Here is a 17714-nt window from a genome sequence, read left to right on the forward strand (position 1 = left end):
ATACCTCAGTTTAAACTCTCCAAATTTCAAGTGTTAAATGTGACCACTGTGCTGGGCAATGCAGGTCTCTACACTTTATACTCCTCTAAGTTCGCAGTCCTCAAAGTCCTTCTAAATTAAACATTTAAACACACCAGTGTTAACATGAGTGATTTACCAGGTATCTTAGCTGACTTCTGGAAATTGAAGAATGGTGTATTTATTAGGTGTATGGTTGTAGTTAAAACTTCTACAAAGTGTGACAGCAATTTCACAGCCTGCCTTGACATCATCGAGGACATACAGGAGCCAAGTAACTGTCACCTTTTTAGTCTGGCCTCAGACTGCAATAAATAGCAAGCAATAGAATGAACATTGTAAAATATTATTAAAATTTGTATAATTTTGAATTTTCGATCTCAGAAGAATGAGAAAGAAAATTTACCATGTAACTTTTAAGGGAGAAATCAAAAGCAGACGGATCTCCTGGGTATGGCCAGAACACAGAAATTAAAAAAATAAAATAAAAAAATATAAAACTAAAGCCCATAATGGTAACAAAAGAAAACAAAACAAAACAAAAAATTAAGCCCTTCAGAAACACATGCACTGTTCAGTTTCAAATATAATAAAAAAAGCCATTTCACTCCAACATTACCTATCAAGTTCTACTGAAAGTCACAAAGGCCTACTTACTGTGACTTCCAAAAAAGTATTTTGATAATACTTTGAAAGAAATAATTAATTTCTCTTTGCATGAAATTAAAAGCCATGATAATAGGAAAAACATTATAGCAAATTACTTGTGTCTAAGGAATGGGAATGGGCGTTTTATCTCCCCTAACTACAGCCTAAACTTAAGCCCAACCTAAACCTAGATCCCCATTATTCCAGAAATCCACCTGAGAGAAGTAATGAGAACATATTAAGCAAATATTTGCTAGAATAATTAGAATGTTCCTAGTGTAAAGAAAAGATAAATACTTAAGGTGATAGCTATCCCAATTACTCTGATTTGATTATGTGAATGTATCAGATTATCACATATACCCTGAAAATATGTACATCTAGTATCTATTGATTTTAGAAAAAAGAAAAAAAAATTGCTAGAAATCTCAGTAATTATTGCTGGGCTGTATAATATTTGTAGTTCTTCAGTGGACTTAATAATGAGCACTATCTGAAGAGCTGAACAGTTTCAACATATTCAGTATCTTAATACATATCCATGCAAGAGATGATGTACCAAAATATTCTGGCAAAAATTTATAGAAAACGTAAATGTTATAATCTGTGTATTTCTTTATTTAATAAGTTTGATAATTATCACCAAAAATTGTTCTGTGGTTGGATGATGGTGAATAAGATGGTAGAAAGTCTGATCCACAATGGAATTACTTTGGAAAAAAACAAGTTCTTAATCACTAAAAATTTCTAGCAGAGAATGCAAGGTCAAGAATACAGGGGGTTGAACTAGGTGACCATTTTGGGTTATGTTTTAAGGTTCTATATGAGAAAATAAGACTAAAAGGATACATGAGAATATCAGTAGTGAACATTCCTCTAATAAACTACGTATCTTTTTCTTTATACTTTTCATTAAGCATCATGTTTTCCTTTTGAAAGACTGCTTTTTAAGATGCTACCCAAAGGATATATAAGGAGAGTAAACAATAGTTTATCATTCAAACTGGGACACTCTGAGGGAGAAAGGGGTCATTTTTAATAATTATGTGAAGATAATAGGTTTAAACTGGGGCTATCCTGGATAAGCCAGGACATACGGTCACTCTAACTAGGCATGATCTTATTATTTGTGTTAATAATCTTTCATTACTGGTGAAACTTGGAGAATTAATAAAGCTACATAAACTCATATAATAATTTTCTAAGTTCTATTTGAATAAATTGGTTAATTTTTTGGCAGGAGTACAATTTTCCATCCTATATCTTAATAGTACATTTTCAAAAGGCTAGTCTATCTCTGTTTCAGTTAATCAAAGAAACTTAGATACAGGTGATTCTATGTTTGTTTGTTTATTTATTTTATTTTTTGAGATTGGGTCTCACTTTGTCACTCAGGCTGGAGTGCAGTGACGCCATCTCGGCTCACTGCAGACTCCACCTCCCAGGTTTATGCCATTCTCCTGCCTAGCCTCCTGAGTAGCTGGGACCACACGAGCCCACCACCACGCCCGGTTAATTTTTTTTTTTTTTGTATTTTAGTAGAGACAGGGTTTCACTGTGTTAGCCAGGATGGCTGATTCTATGTTTTCACAAAGGATTAGGGAGTAAAAAGACTAAAATTCACATGAAATAATTTAAACATGTATGTATGCATGATATATTCATTCCATAATCTAAGTAAACCAAATCTAGAATATGAAGGTAAAAGAAGGAAAAAAGGAAAAAACTAGTCAACAACAAAGAAAAAACTACTATAGAGTAATTCTACTCTAAAGGCAAGCTGGAAAAAGAAGAATACTGGCAGACAAGGAGGCTGTGAGCATGGCAGTGGAACACCGTCTACTTATGTTTTCAAATGGGTATATTCTAAAACCCTGGGCGATGGTCTTATTATACAAAATAAGATATGGTAAGGAGTTGCTTTTTGTTTTGGAACAATTTGATTAAACACGGTTTTACATGTAAGTATTGCTATCTTAGAGTTATTTTGTGACTAGTTTTTCCATTACTGCTCTAAAAAAATTCAATAAAGCTAATTTCTGTACAGAAAAGCACTCTGTTTAAAAGTTAGAGGAGCTCTTAACTACACAATAGGACTATATAAAGCCTCCTTTTCTCTGGTTATTTTCAAAATATGCTGTAATTTTACAGTCAACCTCAAACATATAAAAGGAATAGGACATTAAACTTAATTCACAAAACAAAAACTGCTCATTAATTTATCTTAGGTGGATCCCAGAGGAGGCATCCGTGGGTTTGATTCCAAAGTAAATCTCTATTAGGAGCCTCAGAACAGTTCCAAGGGCACCCATTCCAGCAAAGAACTTTGGGTAGCAGTTAAGAAAGCTTTGAAGGACAAAAACAAGGTTTTTATCAGTCCTTGAAGGCAGATTCAGGGCAATTCTGAATTCCGTGCTTTGTTTTTAAAACATTTACCAATTAGTACAGAGTCTGTGAACCCTTTAGCAGCCCAAAGAAAAATGGGGCAGTGAGGACACAGCATCAAGCTGACAGAAGCAGCCTATGCTTTTAGATTTCCCAAAAAGAAAGCTCATGTCATTACTTTCAAATGAAAATTACACGAGAGAAGTAACTGGATGAGGTAAATGTTAAACAAAGTGGGGCCACGATGCGGTGGCTCACACCTGTAATCCCAGTACTGTGGGAAGCCAAGGCAGGCAGATCACTTGAGACCAGGAGTTCGAGACCAGCCTGGCCAACATGGTGAAACCCTGTCTGTACTAAAAATATCAAAAATTAGCCAAGGGTGGTAGTGCGTGCCTGTTATCCCAGCTACTCTGGAGGCTGAGGCACAAGAATCGCTTGAACCCAGGAGGCGGAGATTGCAGTGAGTCAAGACTGTGCCACTGCAACTCTATCCTGGGCAACAGAGTGAGACTCTACCTCAAAAAAGAAAAAGAAAAAGAAATTGATAGCAGGCAAATTCTTAAAGTCAATGAAAGAAGCCTCAAGAAAGATCAATTTCCTTTGCTTCACAATAATTCAAACAAATTATTTTCTTGGTAAGGAACAAGTCCTCAATGCTTGATGAAGCTACATTGGCCTTCTAGTTGTTAGACTCTAGTTAAGAATATTATACACTCACAAGTAAAAATATTTAAAACTACTACTTCAGATAGTTTACAGAGTGGCCAATAATCTCCACATATTTATTTACACTCATGTGCTTCTTATCTCTAAACCACTGTCATTTTCCCACCTTGTAGCTAAAAAATATCACACAAAATAAACACAAACAATGCAACAAAGGAACAGAAATCCATTGTGAGAAAAATTACAAGCATAAATAGTTTACTGGTTGCAGTCCAAATAGACTTCACTTTAAAAAATACTTACCAAGTGCTGGAGAAAGTTCTGTATAGGCATATTAATGATTTTTGTTTTAACTGAAAACTGGAAGCTTAGAGTGTAATTACCTCTTTAATAATTAACAAATAATTATTATAGTCAGAATTAAACACTTTTAGTGTTGATACATTCTACAAAGGAAGGGAATAATAATAAGTAGCATTAGAACAGCACATACATTTTTATGTGTACAGATGGGGGCAGGAGGTATATAAACTCTGTTATCAATTCCCAAAGTATGGTGAATTTGGAGTATGAAATTGGAGAGGTAAATATTAGCTCATTTATTGGCTTTATTTAGCTTTCCCTCAAATTACATGTTTAAGAGATTTAACCATAACCAAAAGGTATTTTTAAAGTTCAGTGATGACCAAATGAAAATTAAGTAAAAAATTGCTCTAACCTAACAAATCAAAGTAGCAACAGCAAGGTAAATACTTATAGGCCTGGCTATGGCTGATGGTTCCAGTAGGATGTATTTCATTTAATAAGCAGTGAGAAAACTCTCAAGTAACATGTCCAAAAATTCAGTTCATCAAACACTGTTTTTTTTTTTCATAACACCACTATAAGACTTGGCCATTCCCTTGTTCCTAAAAACATTGCTGTTTCTTTTAATGTGTGGAAATTCTAAATCATATAGATCGGGAATTTAAAATAGTAAATAGGGGAAATAATTTTTATTTTTATTTTTTGAGACAGTCTTGCTCTGTCACCCAGGCTGGAGTGCAGTGGCACAATCTCAGTTCACTGTAACCTCTGCCTCCTGGGTTCAAGTGATTCTTCTGCCTCAGTCTCCCGAGTAGCTGGGATTACAGGCATGTGCCACCGTGCCCGGCTAATTTTTGTATTTTTAGTAGAGACGGAGTTTCACCATGTTGGCCAGGCTGGTCTTGAACTCTTGACCTCAGGTGATCCGCCCGCCTCGGCCTCCCAAAGTGCTGGGATTACAGGCGTGAGCCACCGCGCCCAGCCTAATGGGGGAAATAAATTTTAATTAAAAACTTCAGTTCTTATATAGAACACATTTAGAGGAAAATACAGACATAAAAGTACACACATACTTTCATTCTTATGCAAAAAAATCTAACTCCCTGTACTTGTGATTTAGGTGACTCTACATCCTGAGGATTGCCTATGTGGGTAGAACTTAAAGGAGGAAATCAGTTCATACTAAATTCCTCAGTTATTTCTCACTCTGTTTCAGTGTTGTCACAATTTTCAAAAGAGACTGCAAGTTAACTGAATAATCAAAGCATTAAACTTGTTCTAAGCATGCTGTTTTGAAGTTGGATTTTGGCTGAATTGTTCTGATAGAATTCAGAATAGAATTCTCATAGAATTTCACTTTTTTTTTAGTCTTTGTGCTCTTTCTTTTTGTTTGTTTTTTTTTTTTTGAGACGGAGTCTCGCTCTATCACCCAGGCTGGAGTGCAGTGGCCGGATCTCAGCTCACTGCAAGCTCCGCCTCCCGGGTTTACGCCATTCTCCTGCCTCGGCCTCCCGAGTAGCTGGGACTACAGGCGCCCGCCACCTCGCCCGTCTAGATTTTTTTTTTTGTATTTTTTAGTAGAGACGGAGTTTCATCGTGTTAGCCAGGATGGTCTCGATCTCCTGACCTCGTGATCCGCCCGTCTCAGCCTCCCAAAGTGCTGGGATTACAGGCTTGAGCCACCGCGCCCGGCTGTGCTCTTTCTTTAAACGGAGAAAGCTGAGGCCAAATTTAAGGCTCATAAAGCACTGTCATCTCCTACATCGTGTGTTCTTTATGCCCCACTCTTCCCTCAACCTTCTCTGCTTCTTACTTCATCAGCCCTCCACCCCTGTATAAGTATCAGAATAAAGTCTGGCCATGTGGTAGCTTATTTTTAGAGATAATCTAACTTAAGGTGGACACTTAGGATACTTTTTTTTTTTTTTGAGACGGAGTCTCGCTGTGTTGCCCAGGCTGGAGTACAGTGGCGCAATCTCGGCTCACTGCAAGCTCCGCCTCCCGGGCTCACGCCATTCTCCTGCCTCAGCCTCCAGAGTAGCTGCGACTAAGGCACGCGCCACCACACCCAGCTAATTTTCTGTATTTTAGTAGAGACAGGGACTGAGGATACTTTTATGCAGGCTTGAAAACAGTTTATGTTTTCTGAATACTTGCTATTTAAAAGAACACAAAACTCAAAAAGAAATCAAGCACACTTGACACTGAAATGGAGCTTACCTTAGAGCCACGTTCATTAAAGATTATTTCTACATCTAGGATTTTGCCAAACTGCTGCAGAGATAAAATAAAACATTTACTTATGGTCAGGTTTTTATCCACATATTTTGTTCTCTTCTGAAATGGGAATAGTTTATTTTTCTTCTTCTGTAAACTACTTATTTAACTTCTATATTTGTATTTGTTAGTAAGTTCCAATACCAGTTTCTGATTTTTCCTCATCGCTGAGCTGACAGTTTCTCCTTTCTCAGTTCACTCACTCAGGCAATTTATCCACCTCTCTGTGTGGAAGCTGTTGTCGAAAGTCATTCACAGTGTTAGCCCATTAGATGCTGCATGGGGACAAGAACTTGGAATTTTCCTAACTACATCTCTTTATTTTTTAAAAGTCTCAGATTTGAAAAGCAAATCCTAGTAAGTAGAATAATATACTATAGAAGGCTATTCCCCTCCTTTTTTTAATACAAAGTACATTCACTATATGAAAAGCAGAAAACATAAACAAAAGGAAAAGGGAAAACAGAAAATAAAGATCATCTGCGGCCAGGCATGGTGGCTCACGCCTGTAATCCCAGCACTTTGGGAGGCCGAGGAGGGTGGATCACCTGAGGTCAGGAGTTCGACACCAGCCTGACCAACATGGAGAAACCCCATCTCTACTAAAAATACAGAATTAGCTGGGTGTGGTGGCGCGTGCCTGTAATCCCAGCTACTCAGGAGGCTGAGGCAGGAGAATTGCTTGAATCTGGGAGGCAGAGGTTGCGGTGAGCCGAGATCACGCCATTGCACTCCAGCCTGGGCAACAAGAGCGAAACTCCATCACAAAAAAATAAAAATCAAAATCATATGCAATCCTATCATCGTAATGTTTTAGTACACAGCATTCCAGGCTTTCCCTCAGGTATGTAGAGATAAGTAACTACAGACATCAGATACATTCTATAATTTGCTTTTTTGTTTATTACCAAAAAAAAAAAAAAAAAAAGACAGAGTCTTGAACTGTCACCCAGGCTGGAGTCCAGTGGCACGATCTTGGCTTACCGTAACCTGTGCCTCCTGGGTTCAAGCTATTCTCCTGCCTCAGCCTCCCGAGTAGCTGGGATTACGAATGCCCGCCACCACGCCCAGCTCATTTTTGTATTTTTAGTAAAGAGGGGCTTTCACCATGTTGACCAGGCTGGTCTTGAACTCCTGACTTCATGTGATCTGCCCGCCTCAGCCTCCCAAAGCATATATTGCTTTTTTTTAACTTAGCAATAGATTATGAACAACTATCTAAGTCAATATATATCTGTGTTACCACCTCTACAGGCTACATGCTATTCACCACTTTAATATTTCTACAACAAACATCAAGAATATTTTAAATAACACCTCTCTCTAGTAATTCTTTAAACATTTTAACATTCAGAAAAGCAAACAGAAACTAAAGACACAAAGCCTAAACTCTATTGTTATGTAGCTAAATAGCCGACTAGAGGGTTACACAAAACACAATCATTATTTAGGGGGAAAGTATATATAAAAAGAGACAAAACTGTTTTAATCAATGCTTGGATGAAATGAATTGAAGGTACATGCAGAAAATTTCCAGATATCTTTTTGGCTCATATTTCCCTCTGAGTATTGGAGTCATACCTGATTATCTACTTCACTTGGGTTTCAAAGCAGACTTTGGGAAATGTGAAAAAAACTGAAAAGGGGAAAGAGCAAAACAGAAATCATGCTGTTCCATTGGACTGAATCATTACTATCTTTATCAAAAAACTTGTATTAATAACCCAAGTTTTCTACAGTAAGACATCTTGGTTTGGTTTAATAGAAAACCATGGAAAAGGAAAATGTCTTATTTTACATGGGAGGGCATTTATGCTTATCTTATAAAACTAAGATTTGCATGGTGCTTTGGAGTTTGTTTTGCTTTATATTTTCTAATGCATTCTTATAATATCCTTCTGGAGTAAGGATCACATTCCTTTTATGGTTAAGGAGAATGAGGCTAAAAGAAGCTATTCGTCAAGTTTATGAAGCTAATGAAATGGAGCATGGAATGCCTGCTCTTTACCACTGCTACTATTCTTCTAAGTAATAGAGAGTCACAATATGGAAGAAAATAAAGCAACTAAGTATCTCTGGTAAGGAAAAAGTTATTTCTTTTGCACTTTAGGTTTTATGAGAAGGGCATAATACATTTCAAGAAATCACTAACTGGCCCAGGCAGATCTGCAATGGACACTATTTTTCTGACTCAAGAGAAAACAAACCTCTGGTAGATGAGAATGTACTCCATTCTCACAGACCTCCAGAGACTAAGATTTTATGTAAGTTCTGATAATTCAGTATAGAGCCTAATAACTCAGGCCCCCGAGAATTTTCTTCTGCATAACGCAAGTCCTTTATGCTGCCCTTTATTTTCTGTTGTTCTCTTCTCTGAAGAAATGGAAAATATCTGGTTACCACTTTCTGTGTAAAAGCTCTTCAAATACTTCAAGAACATCATTAAATCTCAACTCTGGCCTTCTCTTTAGTGTGGAAAATATATCCAGGTAGTCAGCTATAAATGACAGAATGTTGCCCCAGTGTCTTGTCACCATAAAGTGGGCACAACCAAGACTCAAAGAAGAGCATTTGCTTTTCTAATAAAGTACCAGGCAGCTATCCTAGTGGAACTAAAAAAACAAAATGAAACAAAACAAAACCTATTGATTATCTCTGGGTTAAGAGTTTGGTCAAATTCAAAAAGCAACAACACACAGGCTCAGAAAAAATTAAGATCCTTAGCAGCCATTCACTTCTCAACAACTTAAATCTTTGCAATTAACTTTTTTCATGATGGTGATTCAGGAGGAAATAAACAGTTGAAAGAATACATCAGAGGTAGTAAACCAATCCTCTACAATGATTTTAGATATTGGTCTTGACACTGTGGAGTATGAGCAATGAAGTATTATAAAAACAAAACACTGAGGTACTGTTTTCACAAATATTATTTCATTTAATTTATAACTCTGAAAGGTAGAGATTACTATCTCTCTGTTTACAAATATGATATTTAAATTCAAAAAGGTTACATGAATCCCAAAGTTCACATGCGAATAGAATCTGAACCCAGACTCTGACTCCAAAATCTATACTCTTTCCACTTTAATGAGCCACCTCTAAACCTGTATTCTCTACATTGTGAATCTTTTTAGACATTACAAAGCTAAGTAGAGAGTGGCAATAATGCATCCCTGAACCTAGTTTCTTTGGTCTTGTAGTTGAGGGAGATAAGAGGAGAGGAAGGCAGTACAGAGCTGGGCTTACATGGAAGGCAAAGGAAAAAACTAAGAAGGCGACAGGATGAATAAGCAATGGTCCCCAAACTTAAGTGCACGTGAGTATCAGTTAGGGATCTTGTAAACATACCTAAGCCCAAGCCACACTCCAGGCCAATTAAATCACAACCCTAGAATGTGAGACATAGACATCAATATTTTTTAAGCTTCCCAGGTAATTTCCAGTGTGCAAACAAGTTTAGGAATCATTGCTCTAAAATAATATGCACGTTTGCTCTTTCAGGTGAAACTAAGCATATTATTGGTATGTTTACTGAGTTCGGTAGGTGAGTAGGGTGACCATCCTGGTTTCAGCTGAAAGTCTCCCATCACAAGAAGCCCCTCAGTCACAGCAAACTGGGTCATAGGGCCACCTTATGCGTGCAGCAGCCTGCAAGACTATGTCTAGAGCAGACTGGATGATAGAAAAAGGTTTCTAAAGACTGATGAAAAGACTGATTTATCTCAGGATCTTTCTCAATCTATTTGTAGCTTAAGCCTAAAGTAATAATGACTAATAACACACCTGGGGGATTAAAATCTACTTTAATTGTAAAATCTATAAAAAAACTCCAGAGACTTACCCCAAACATCTGCCGGAGGTCAGGGTCCCGGAAGCGGAAAGGAATATTAGAGACATGCAGCCGTTTCGGGGTAGATTTACTCTCTGAATTTTCACTACTTTGTGTCTGTGACTGCTGGCCGTCTGTCTGTGCTCCACCTTCTGTCTGCTAAGCAAAGAAATAAATAATAAAGAATGAAAACTAAACGCAATTACTTTAAAATAATTAATGTTCCCCCCACAGCAATCATCCCCAAACAGGGTATCTTTAAGCAAAAATTACAGTAGTCCCTTCAAAGACAAAAACAACAACAACAACCAGAAACACAAAGATGTTATTAATGTTCTAAATGCTACCATCTACAAACAAAATGTTGGTGTTTTGAGTATTTATAGTATGCTAGCAAAACGGGAGCTGAGGTACACAGAAGTACTAAGCGACTTGCCCAAGATCACATGAAGATACATTAGAATAACTGAAGATACAAGAATAGTTCCTTTATTCTTAGACTTTTAGAACTTTCTATTTTAAGATATTTTATTCTGAAAATAGAGAGTCTGTTGTACTTAGTTATGGAGGTCACTTCATTTTTTGGTCTATGATCTCAGGCTCTCTCAAGGAAATGAAATAGGGAAATATTTCTATATTTCATTCCCTCTATTAGCTCTAGAGTTATTACTACTATGTTGCCAAAGTATTATAATGATATTATTTATGAAGAGGAAAAACCTAGCAACAACTGAAGAAGCTTCTTTTTTTTTTTTTTGAGTCTGACTCTGTCGCCCAGGCTGGAGTGCAGTAGCGCGATCTTGGCTCACTGCAAGCTCCGCCTCCCAGGTTCACACCATTCTCCTGCCTCAGTCTCCCGAGTAGCTGGACTATATAGCCACTTGGCTAATTTTTTGTATTTCTGGTAGAGACAAGGTTTCACCCTGTTAGCCAGGATGGTCCTGATCTCCTGACCTCGTGATCCACCCACCTCGGCCTTCCAAAGTGTTGGGATTACAGGCATGAGCCACTGCACCTGGCCAAGAAGCTTTTTACTCTGAAACAAATCTGTACTCTCCTCCCTAACTTATTCAATTCCAGCTAACTTTAGTCCAGGGGAACCCAACCTTCTGCAGCCCAGAGCAAAGTGCATTGAGAGAATCTAACTGTAGGAAAAGGCTTTAGAGACCCTGACTCATCTGCTACTCAACCTAAAAATGCAAGATTTGTACATATCCACAGTTAAAGAGTATGCATGAGTGTGGGAATGCATTTATTTATTTTTATTTATTTTTTACTTTTTGGACCCAGTTTAATGGGTTGTACATGGTAACCCAATATGCTCACACATGCACACAAGAATCACATGCAGAAATCAAAGTTTCAAGACAGGACAGCTACTGTATGTGCCTGCACGCTGGTATTTTCTAGTTTGTTTTCCTTTTTCTTACCTAGCATAACCCAGTAAATTGAATTTACAACCCACTAAGAGGTCACAGCCTGTGGACTGGAAAACAGTGAACTAAACAACCTCTCTGAGCACTCTGGCGCTTCCAGAAAACCATGTTTTGCTGCAGCATCCTCAGCACCATTCCACGAGGAGGGAGGCAACTCATCCCACGTCCCCACGATACACAGGAGAAGACAGAACGGGGGCTCTCCGTGGGCCACCCCATTAAGCCAGTCGGAGCACTTGGACTCAGATCTCCCAAACTTCATGCGATTTCCACTCCATCACGCTGCCTTTCCATGTGGCTTTCAAAATCATTGCTAAGCCCTGTTTCCATGACGCCACACTCAAGTTTTAGGTGAAAATCTATTACGAAATAAAAACTTTTTTTGGAAACTATACTGCTGCAGAAAAAGCACACTGTCAAGAGTGTGCATTTTGGGTGCAGTGGGTGGGAAGAACCTACAACATGTGGTCTACATGGTAACTGCTTTTCAAAAGCGAGTTTGGGGGGGCACAGCGAGGGAGGAACCACTAGAACTGTTATTGAACAGTCATGTGCTTCTCTCCAATCAGGAAACTCCAGCAGCTGCAGAGAACATCCGGAATCAGAAGTGAACACCTGAGTAACGACCTTCTGGGCCAGAAAGATGGTCTTTCAATGAGAAAGCCAGGGCCCCCAGACACTGCGTGTCCTGCATGGAATCACCAATTGGCCAATAGCAGGGCCCACAAGGAAGCCTAGGGTTTCAAGGACGGCCCCGCACTACTCTAAAAATGTTTCTACCACCAATACACGCTTGAATGGGCCCATGCCTGTAGGGAAGGCACTATCAACTCACACCAATTCCAAAGGAAGAAACCCAGGCTCAGGGGCTTCCCAGTGAAGACAGGTACAGTCCCCTGAAAACCACGCCCCAGACTAGAGTGCATGGTCCTCCACTGGACAGACCCCGTGGCCCGTCCTCAGGATCCCAGAACAGGCTGCTCAGTGACATGCACTAAAGCGGGCAGGGATGGGCACTGGGAGATCCTGCCTGTGCAGAAAAAGTCCTCCCAGGAAGCAAACCACATTTCCAATCTGGTGAATCACACACAGTAGAATAAAATCCAGGCCAATCAGCTATGCCTTCAACTCAAAAGGAATCTGAAGAATACATAAGTTAGTTATACATTGTCACCAAAGCAGTTAAGGAGAGCTTCTGAGATGATGAAAACCAAGGGAAAGGGGATGGAGATGAACAAAAATGATCTCATTAAGCCAGAGGCAGGCGAAGCCACACCACTTCTGGAAAAGTGTAACAATAAGGCAAGAACTCAGGTTCCCAGGGAGAGGGACATGGGCTAAGGGTGACTTGGTGCCCGCAGGCAAATTGCTTAACTTCCCTGCCCTCCTGGCACCTCATGCCCGACACAGCCTCTGGTATTGGGAGTGGTACGGTATCAGAGGGCTGCTCTCCTTCAGGCCGGCCTTGCTGTCCACACCGGGAGGCAGGCAGACAGTCACTCAGGTAGAAGACTTTCTAAGGCTTCCACTGCCCAAGGGCTGCAAGGGCATCCTTCAACGAAGACAGACGCTTGGTGGCCACTACTCCATTCTTCTTCAATCTCATCCCCCTTGTGGTTTCGGATGCCGTGGACCAAGTCCTGCAGGTTCTTGTCAAACGTGCAGTTGATGATGACCTTCACCATCTTGAGGGCCATGGTGGTGGCCCATGGGCTTCTGCCCCAGGAGGCCCACGGCTGCTTGCTGTGAGAGGGCCCGGGGGCCGCAACTATTGCCGGTGGATCGCTGAGTTGCTGGCTGCTGTGGTGTCGCAGGCTCCTAGTCCAGTGCAGCAGCGGGGTTCAAGGACCGCGGCAGAGGCTGTGACCTGCTCCACAGGGGCCGCGATCCCACTCAGGGCCTCTTGCAAATGGCAGACAAGTATTTATTTATTTTTATTTTGTTATTTTTTTTTTTTTTCAATTGAGACAGTGTCTCACTCTGCCACCCAGGCTGGACTATAATAGCGAGATCAAAACTCACTGAAGCCTCAATCTCCTGGGTTCAAGTGATCCTTCCACCTTAGCCTCCCAAATGGCTGGCACTACAGGTACACACCATCACGCCCAGCTTAATATTCATTTATTTTATTTTATTTTATTTTATTTTGAGACAGAGTCTCACTCTGCCGCCCGGGCCGGATCTCAGCTCACTGCAAGCTCCGCCTCCCGGGTTCACACCATTCTCCTGCCTCAGCCTCCCGAGTAGCTGGGACTACAGGCGCCCGCCACCTCGCCCGGCTAGTTTTTTGTTATTTTTTAGTAGAGACGGGGTTTCACAGTGTTAGCCAGGATGGTCTCGATCTCCTGACCTTGTGATCTGCCCGTCTCGGCCTCCCAAAGTGCTGGGATTACAGGCTTGAGCCACCGCACCCAGCTTAATATTCATTTTTAATCATGAATCTCTTTTGCAACATCCCAGGCATGCATTTATCTAATTGTTTTTCACTAAATCCTCAAAAAAGTTATGTTAAGAAAATTTTTGATAAATATGTAACAGGTGTGGCACATTCTAGGCATGCAATTTTGATGTATTCATCTGGCAATTGAAGAGCCTTGTGTCTTTACTATTCCCTATGAAGTCCATGCAAAACTGGATGGCTTGCTGAGCTGATTAAACCAACATACTTTTAAAACAGGAGTGGAACTTGCTGTTCTTATTCTCTCAAATGAGACAGAAGTGAGTCCCCAACAGATTCCGCTAGGTGACAGGATGAATCCCCTCCCTTTGACTTTCAGGCTAAAAGAAGCTGTGAATCAGAGATACTTTTGGCTCAGAGATGTTGGCAACCATCTTGAAATGAAGTTTGAAACTTTAAAATATAAAGGATAATCAGGAATAAACTCCAAATGAATACCAGCTTTTCAAGTGTCAATTTAAGTGATGGCAGCTTTTTATCTCATTCCATTCAGGCCTTGCAGATGGCTTAATGTGCAATGATTCATGTGATATAAAAATAGCAGAAAAGGGAAGAGCTACGAAGCAATGTTCTGTGAAAGTGTACGGTTTTCAATCATCAGTCTTGGCACAATGCAGACTAAATAACATAAATTCCATTTAAAGATGAAACTCACTAAGTTACTAAAACAGCATCAAGCAAACCAACATGTAGTCAAAGCAACAAGCATCAATTACAACTAATGCTCATTCAAGTATCTTCAAACTTGCCTCTTAACATCTCACAGTTGGATCACATAAAACTTTGTCTTCAACCAAACTTTACAACCACCAGATCTGGTCTGCAAGATGACAATGTATCACTCTGAGGAAAGTTAAAAAGACTGATTCCACAAACTCCAAATTACACTTTTATATATAACTTTATATGTAGTCCATGTAATCTGTCATAATGTATGTGAAGTGGCAGGATAAATGAAAACTAATGATTACTTCAAAGTATGCTGCCCAAGGTGCTTATCTGTAGCTCTCGATAGTTCTTTGCTTCTCTGAAGACACAATGTAAGATCAGAAGCAAGACTGGTTAATTTTGCAGCTTGTGGTGAACACCCCCTGCTTTTTTTTTTAAGTATGAAATCTTTAATTCTAAGTTGATCTGGCATGTAGAAAAGTGACTTATCATTTACCAAATTCTCAAGACTTCTGATCTATAATTTTTAAACTGAAGTTTAACATACATAGATAAAAATACATAAATTACAAGCATAGAGCTGAATATTCACAATGAAAGTACACCCATGTAACCACCAAATTAGATCAAGAAACAAGATACTAGGAGCACCTTAAGAGGCCCACTCCAGTCACGGTTCCCCTGGCAAAGGGTCACGACGATCCTGACTTCTAACTCTCTAGATTAGTTTTGCCATTTGTAAACTTAATTAGAAACATGGAATCATACTATATGTACTCTTTTGTGTCTGGCTTCTTTTATACATTAATGTAACATGCACACATATATTGTTGTAATTTATTCATTCTTAGTCCATTGTATAAACAAATTTTGAGCTGCTTACCGTTTTGGATATTAAGAATAATATTCCTGTGAACATTCTTGTTTACATGTCTTTTGGTACACACAAGCATGTATTTCAGATAGATATACACATATATATGATATTTATATATGAGTGGATTTGCTAGGCAAGAATATGTGTCTGCTCAGCCTTAGTAGTACTGCCATTTTTCCAAAGTGGTTGTACTAACTTATACTCCTATCAAGTGTATGTAAGAGTTCTACCTGTGGCCAGGCGCGGTGGCTCAAGCCTGTAATCCCAGCACTTTGGGAGGCCGAGACGGGCGGATCACGAGGTCAGGAGATCGAGACCATCCTGGCTAACACGGTGAAACCCCGTCTCTACTAAAAAATACAAAAAAAAACTAGCCGGGCGAGGTGGCGGGCGCCTGTAGTCCCAGCTACTCGGGAGGCTGAGGCAGGAGAATGGCGTAAACCTGGGAGGCGGAGCTTGCAGTGAGCTGAGATCTGGCCACTGCACTCCAGCCTGGGCCACAGAGCGAGACTCCGTCTCAAAAAAAAAAAAAAAAAAAAAAAAAAAGAGTTCTACTTGTTCCCTACGCCCTTTTTTTTTTGGAGACAGAGTCTTGCTCTGGTGCCCAGGCTGAAGTCCAGTGGTATAATTTCAGCTCACTGCAACCTCTGCCTCCCAGGTTCAAGAGATTCTTGTGCCTCAGCCTCCCAAGTAGCTCAGATTACAGGCATACACTATCATGCCCAGCTAATTTCCATATTTTTTTGTTGAGATGGGGTTTAGTCATGTTGGCCAGGTTGATCTTGAACTCCTGACCTCAAGTGATCTGCCCACCTCGGCCTCCCAAAGTGCTGAGATTACAGGTGTGAGTAATCCCATCCAGCTAAGTTCTACTTGTTCTCAGTATTATTCTCATTTTAACTCTTCTGGTTAGTGGAATTATATTGTGGTTTTCATTTGTATCTCTCTGATGATTAAAGAAATTGGTTACTGCTTCATATGTTTACTGGACATTTTGATATCCTGTTTTGTGAAAAGTCGGCAAATTCTTTGCCCACTTTCTAATTAGGCTGACTTTTTTTGCTTATGATTTGTAGGAGTTCTTTATGAATTTTGGATATGAGCCCTATGATAGACGTACTGCAAACAATTATCTTTTTATGCGCTATAGTCTAGTTCTTAGATTGACATACATTTTTAACTTGTTAGTGTCATTACCACCAAAATGGCTAGTTCAAACACCCCATTTTTGAACAGACAATATTCTTAACTTTTCAGTTTGCTCAAAAATCCCCACCATAACAATTGTCTGACCTCACTGGAAGCAACAAACATTGACTCTACAATTCCCTGTCTCCGAGTCCTTACCTGTAGGTGTTTCTTTGCCTTTCTATCAAATTTAGGTTTCAGAACCAGTCGTTTCAATCTCCTTGGTTGAATCTGACTACAAAAACTGCAACCCTGAATGACTTCAACCACCAATTTTATCTAAGCTTGAACCTGGGCAGGTACCTGCTGCTGGAGGAAAATCACTCAACTACTAAAACAGCACAATAGATGATGCATGGTCACCAAACCAAAAAGGGTCTAGCAATCTTACCACGTTTCTTCTGTGAGCCAGTGTTCCCATTTTCTACAAATACCTTTTCAAACTTGCTTTCTTCTCTGTAAACCTCAGACCTTTTATTCTTTCCACTTACAGAGTTGGGTTAAAAAATGGGAATCTCTAGAAAATAGCAACTATTTATTGAGTGCCAGACCCTGATTTAAGTCTTTTAATAATATTAAATAGTTTACTAGTTGCCAAACTCTGAACTAAGTATTTTACATTTTAATTAATGTAATTATTTCAACAACCCTACAGAATAGGTACTTAAAAAAAAAAAGTAAGCACATAGTAGGTACTACTTTTTATTCTCATATTTCAGATGAGGAGTCTGACGAATAGAAAGAGTGTCTAAGTAAGTAATGAAGCAAGGATCTGAACTCAGGTAGTCTGCCTCCAGAGTGCACATTCTTTTTTTTTTTTTTTTTTTTTATCAGATTTTTTTTTTTTTTTGAGACAGAGTCTTGCTCTGTTGCGCAGGCTGGAGTGCAGTGCTACAATCTCAGCTCACTGCAAGCTCTGTTTCCCGGGCTGACGCCATTCCCCTGCCTTAG

At 39.5% G+C, this 17714-nt stretch overlaps 1 protein-coding gene across 22 annotated transcripts in view; it reads right to left on the reverse strand.

The window, feature by feature from the left end:
* LOC108541881 (RNA binding protein fox-1 homolog 2) overlaps positions 1-17714 on the reverse strand; it is a 103911-nt gene that overhangs the window by 34271 nt on the left and 51926 nt on the right. For 14 of the 22 annotated variants that reach the window (XM_017891634.1, XM_017891630.1, XM_017891631.1 and 11 more), the window contains 2 exons: positions 10148-10294; positions 6247-6300 (listed from right to left, as the gene is read on the reverse strand). In XM_017891634.1, coding sequence (XP_017747123.1) covers positions 6247-6300; positions 10148-10294 — 201 coding nt within the window. The remainder of the gene's footprint in view (positions 1-6246; positions 6301-10147; positions 10295-17714) is intronic. The other 8 variants (XM_017891632.1, XM_017891635.1, XM_017891624.1 and 5 more) reach the window with 1 other exon arrangement.

This window comes from Rhinopithecus bieti, unplaced genomic scaffold (genome assembly GCF_001698545.2).
Source record: "Rhinopithecus bieti isolate Rb0 unplaced genomic scaffold, ASM169854v2 scaffold_21866, whole genome shotgun sequence".
Taxonomy (NCBI): domain Eukaryota; kingdom Metazoa; phylum Chordata; class Mammalia; order Primates; family Cercopithecidae; genus Rhinopithecus; species Rhinopithecus bieti.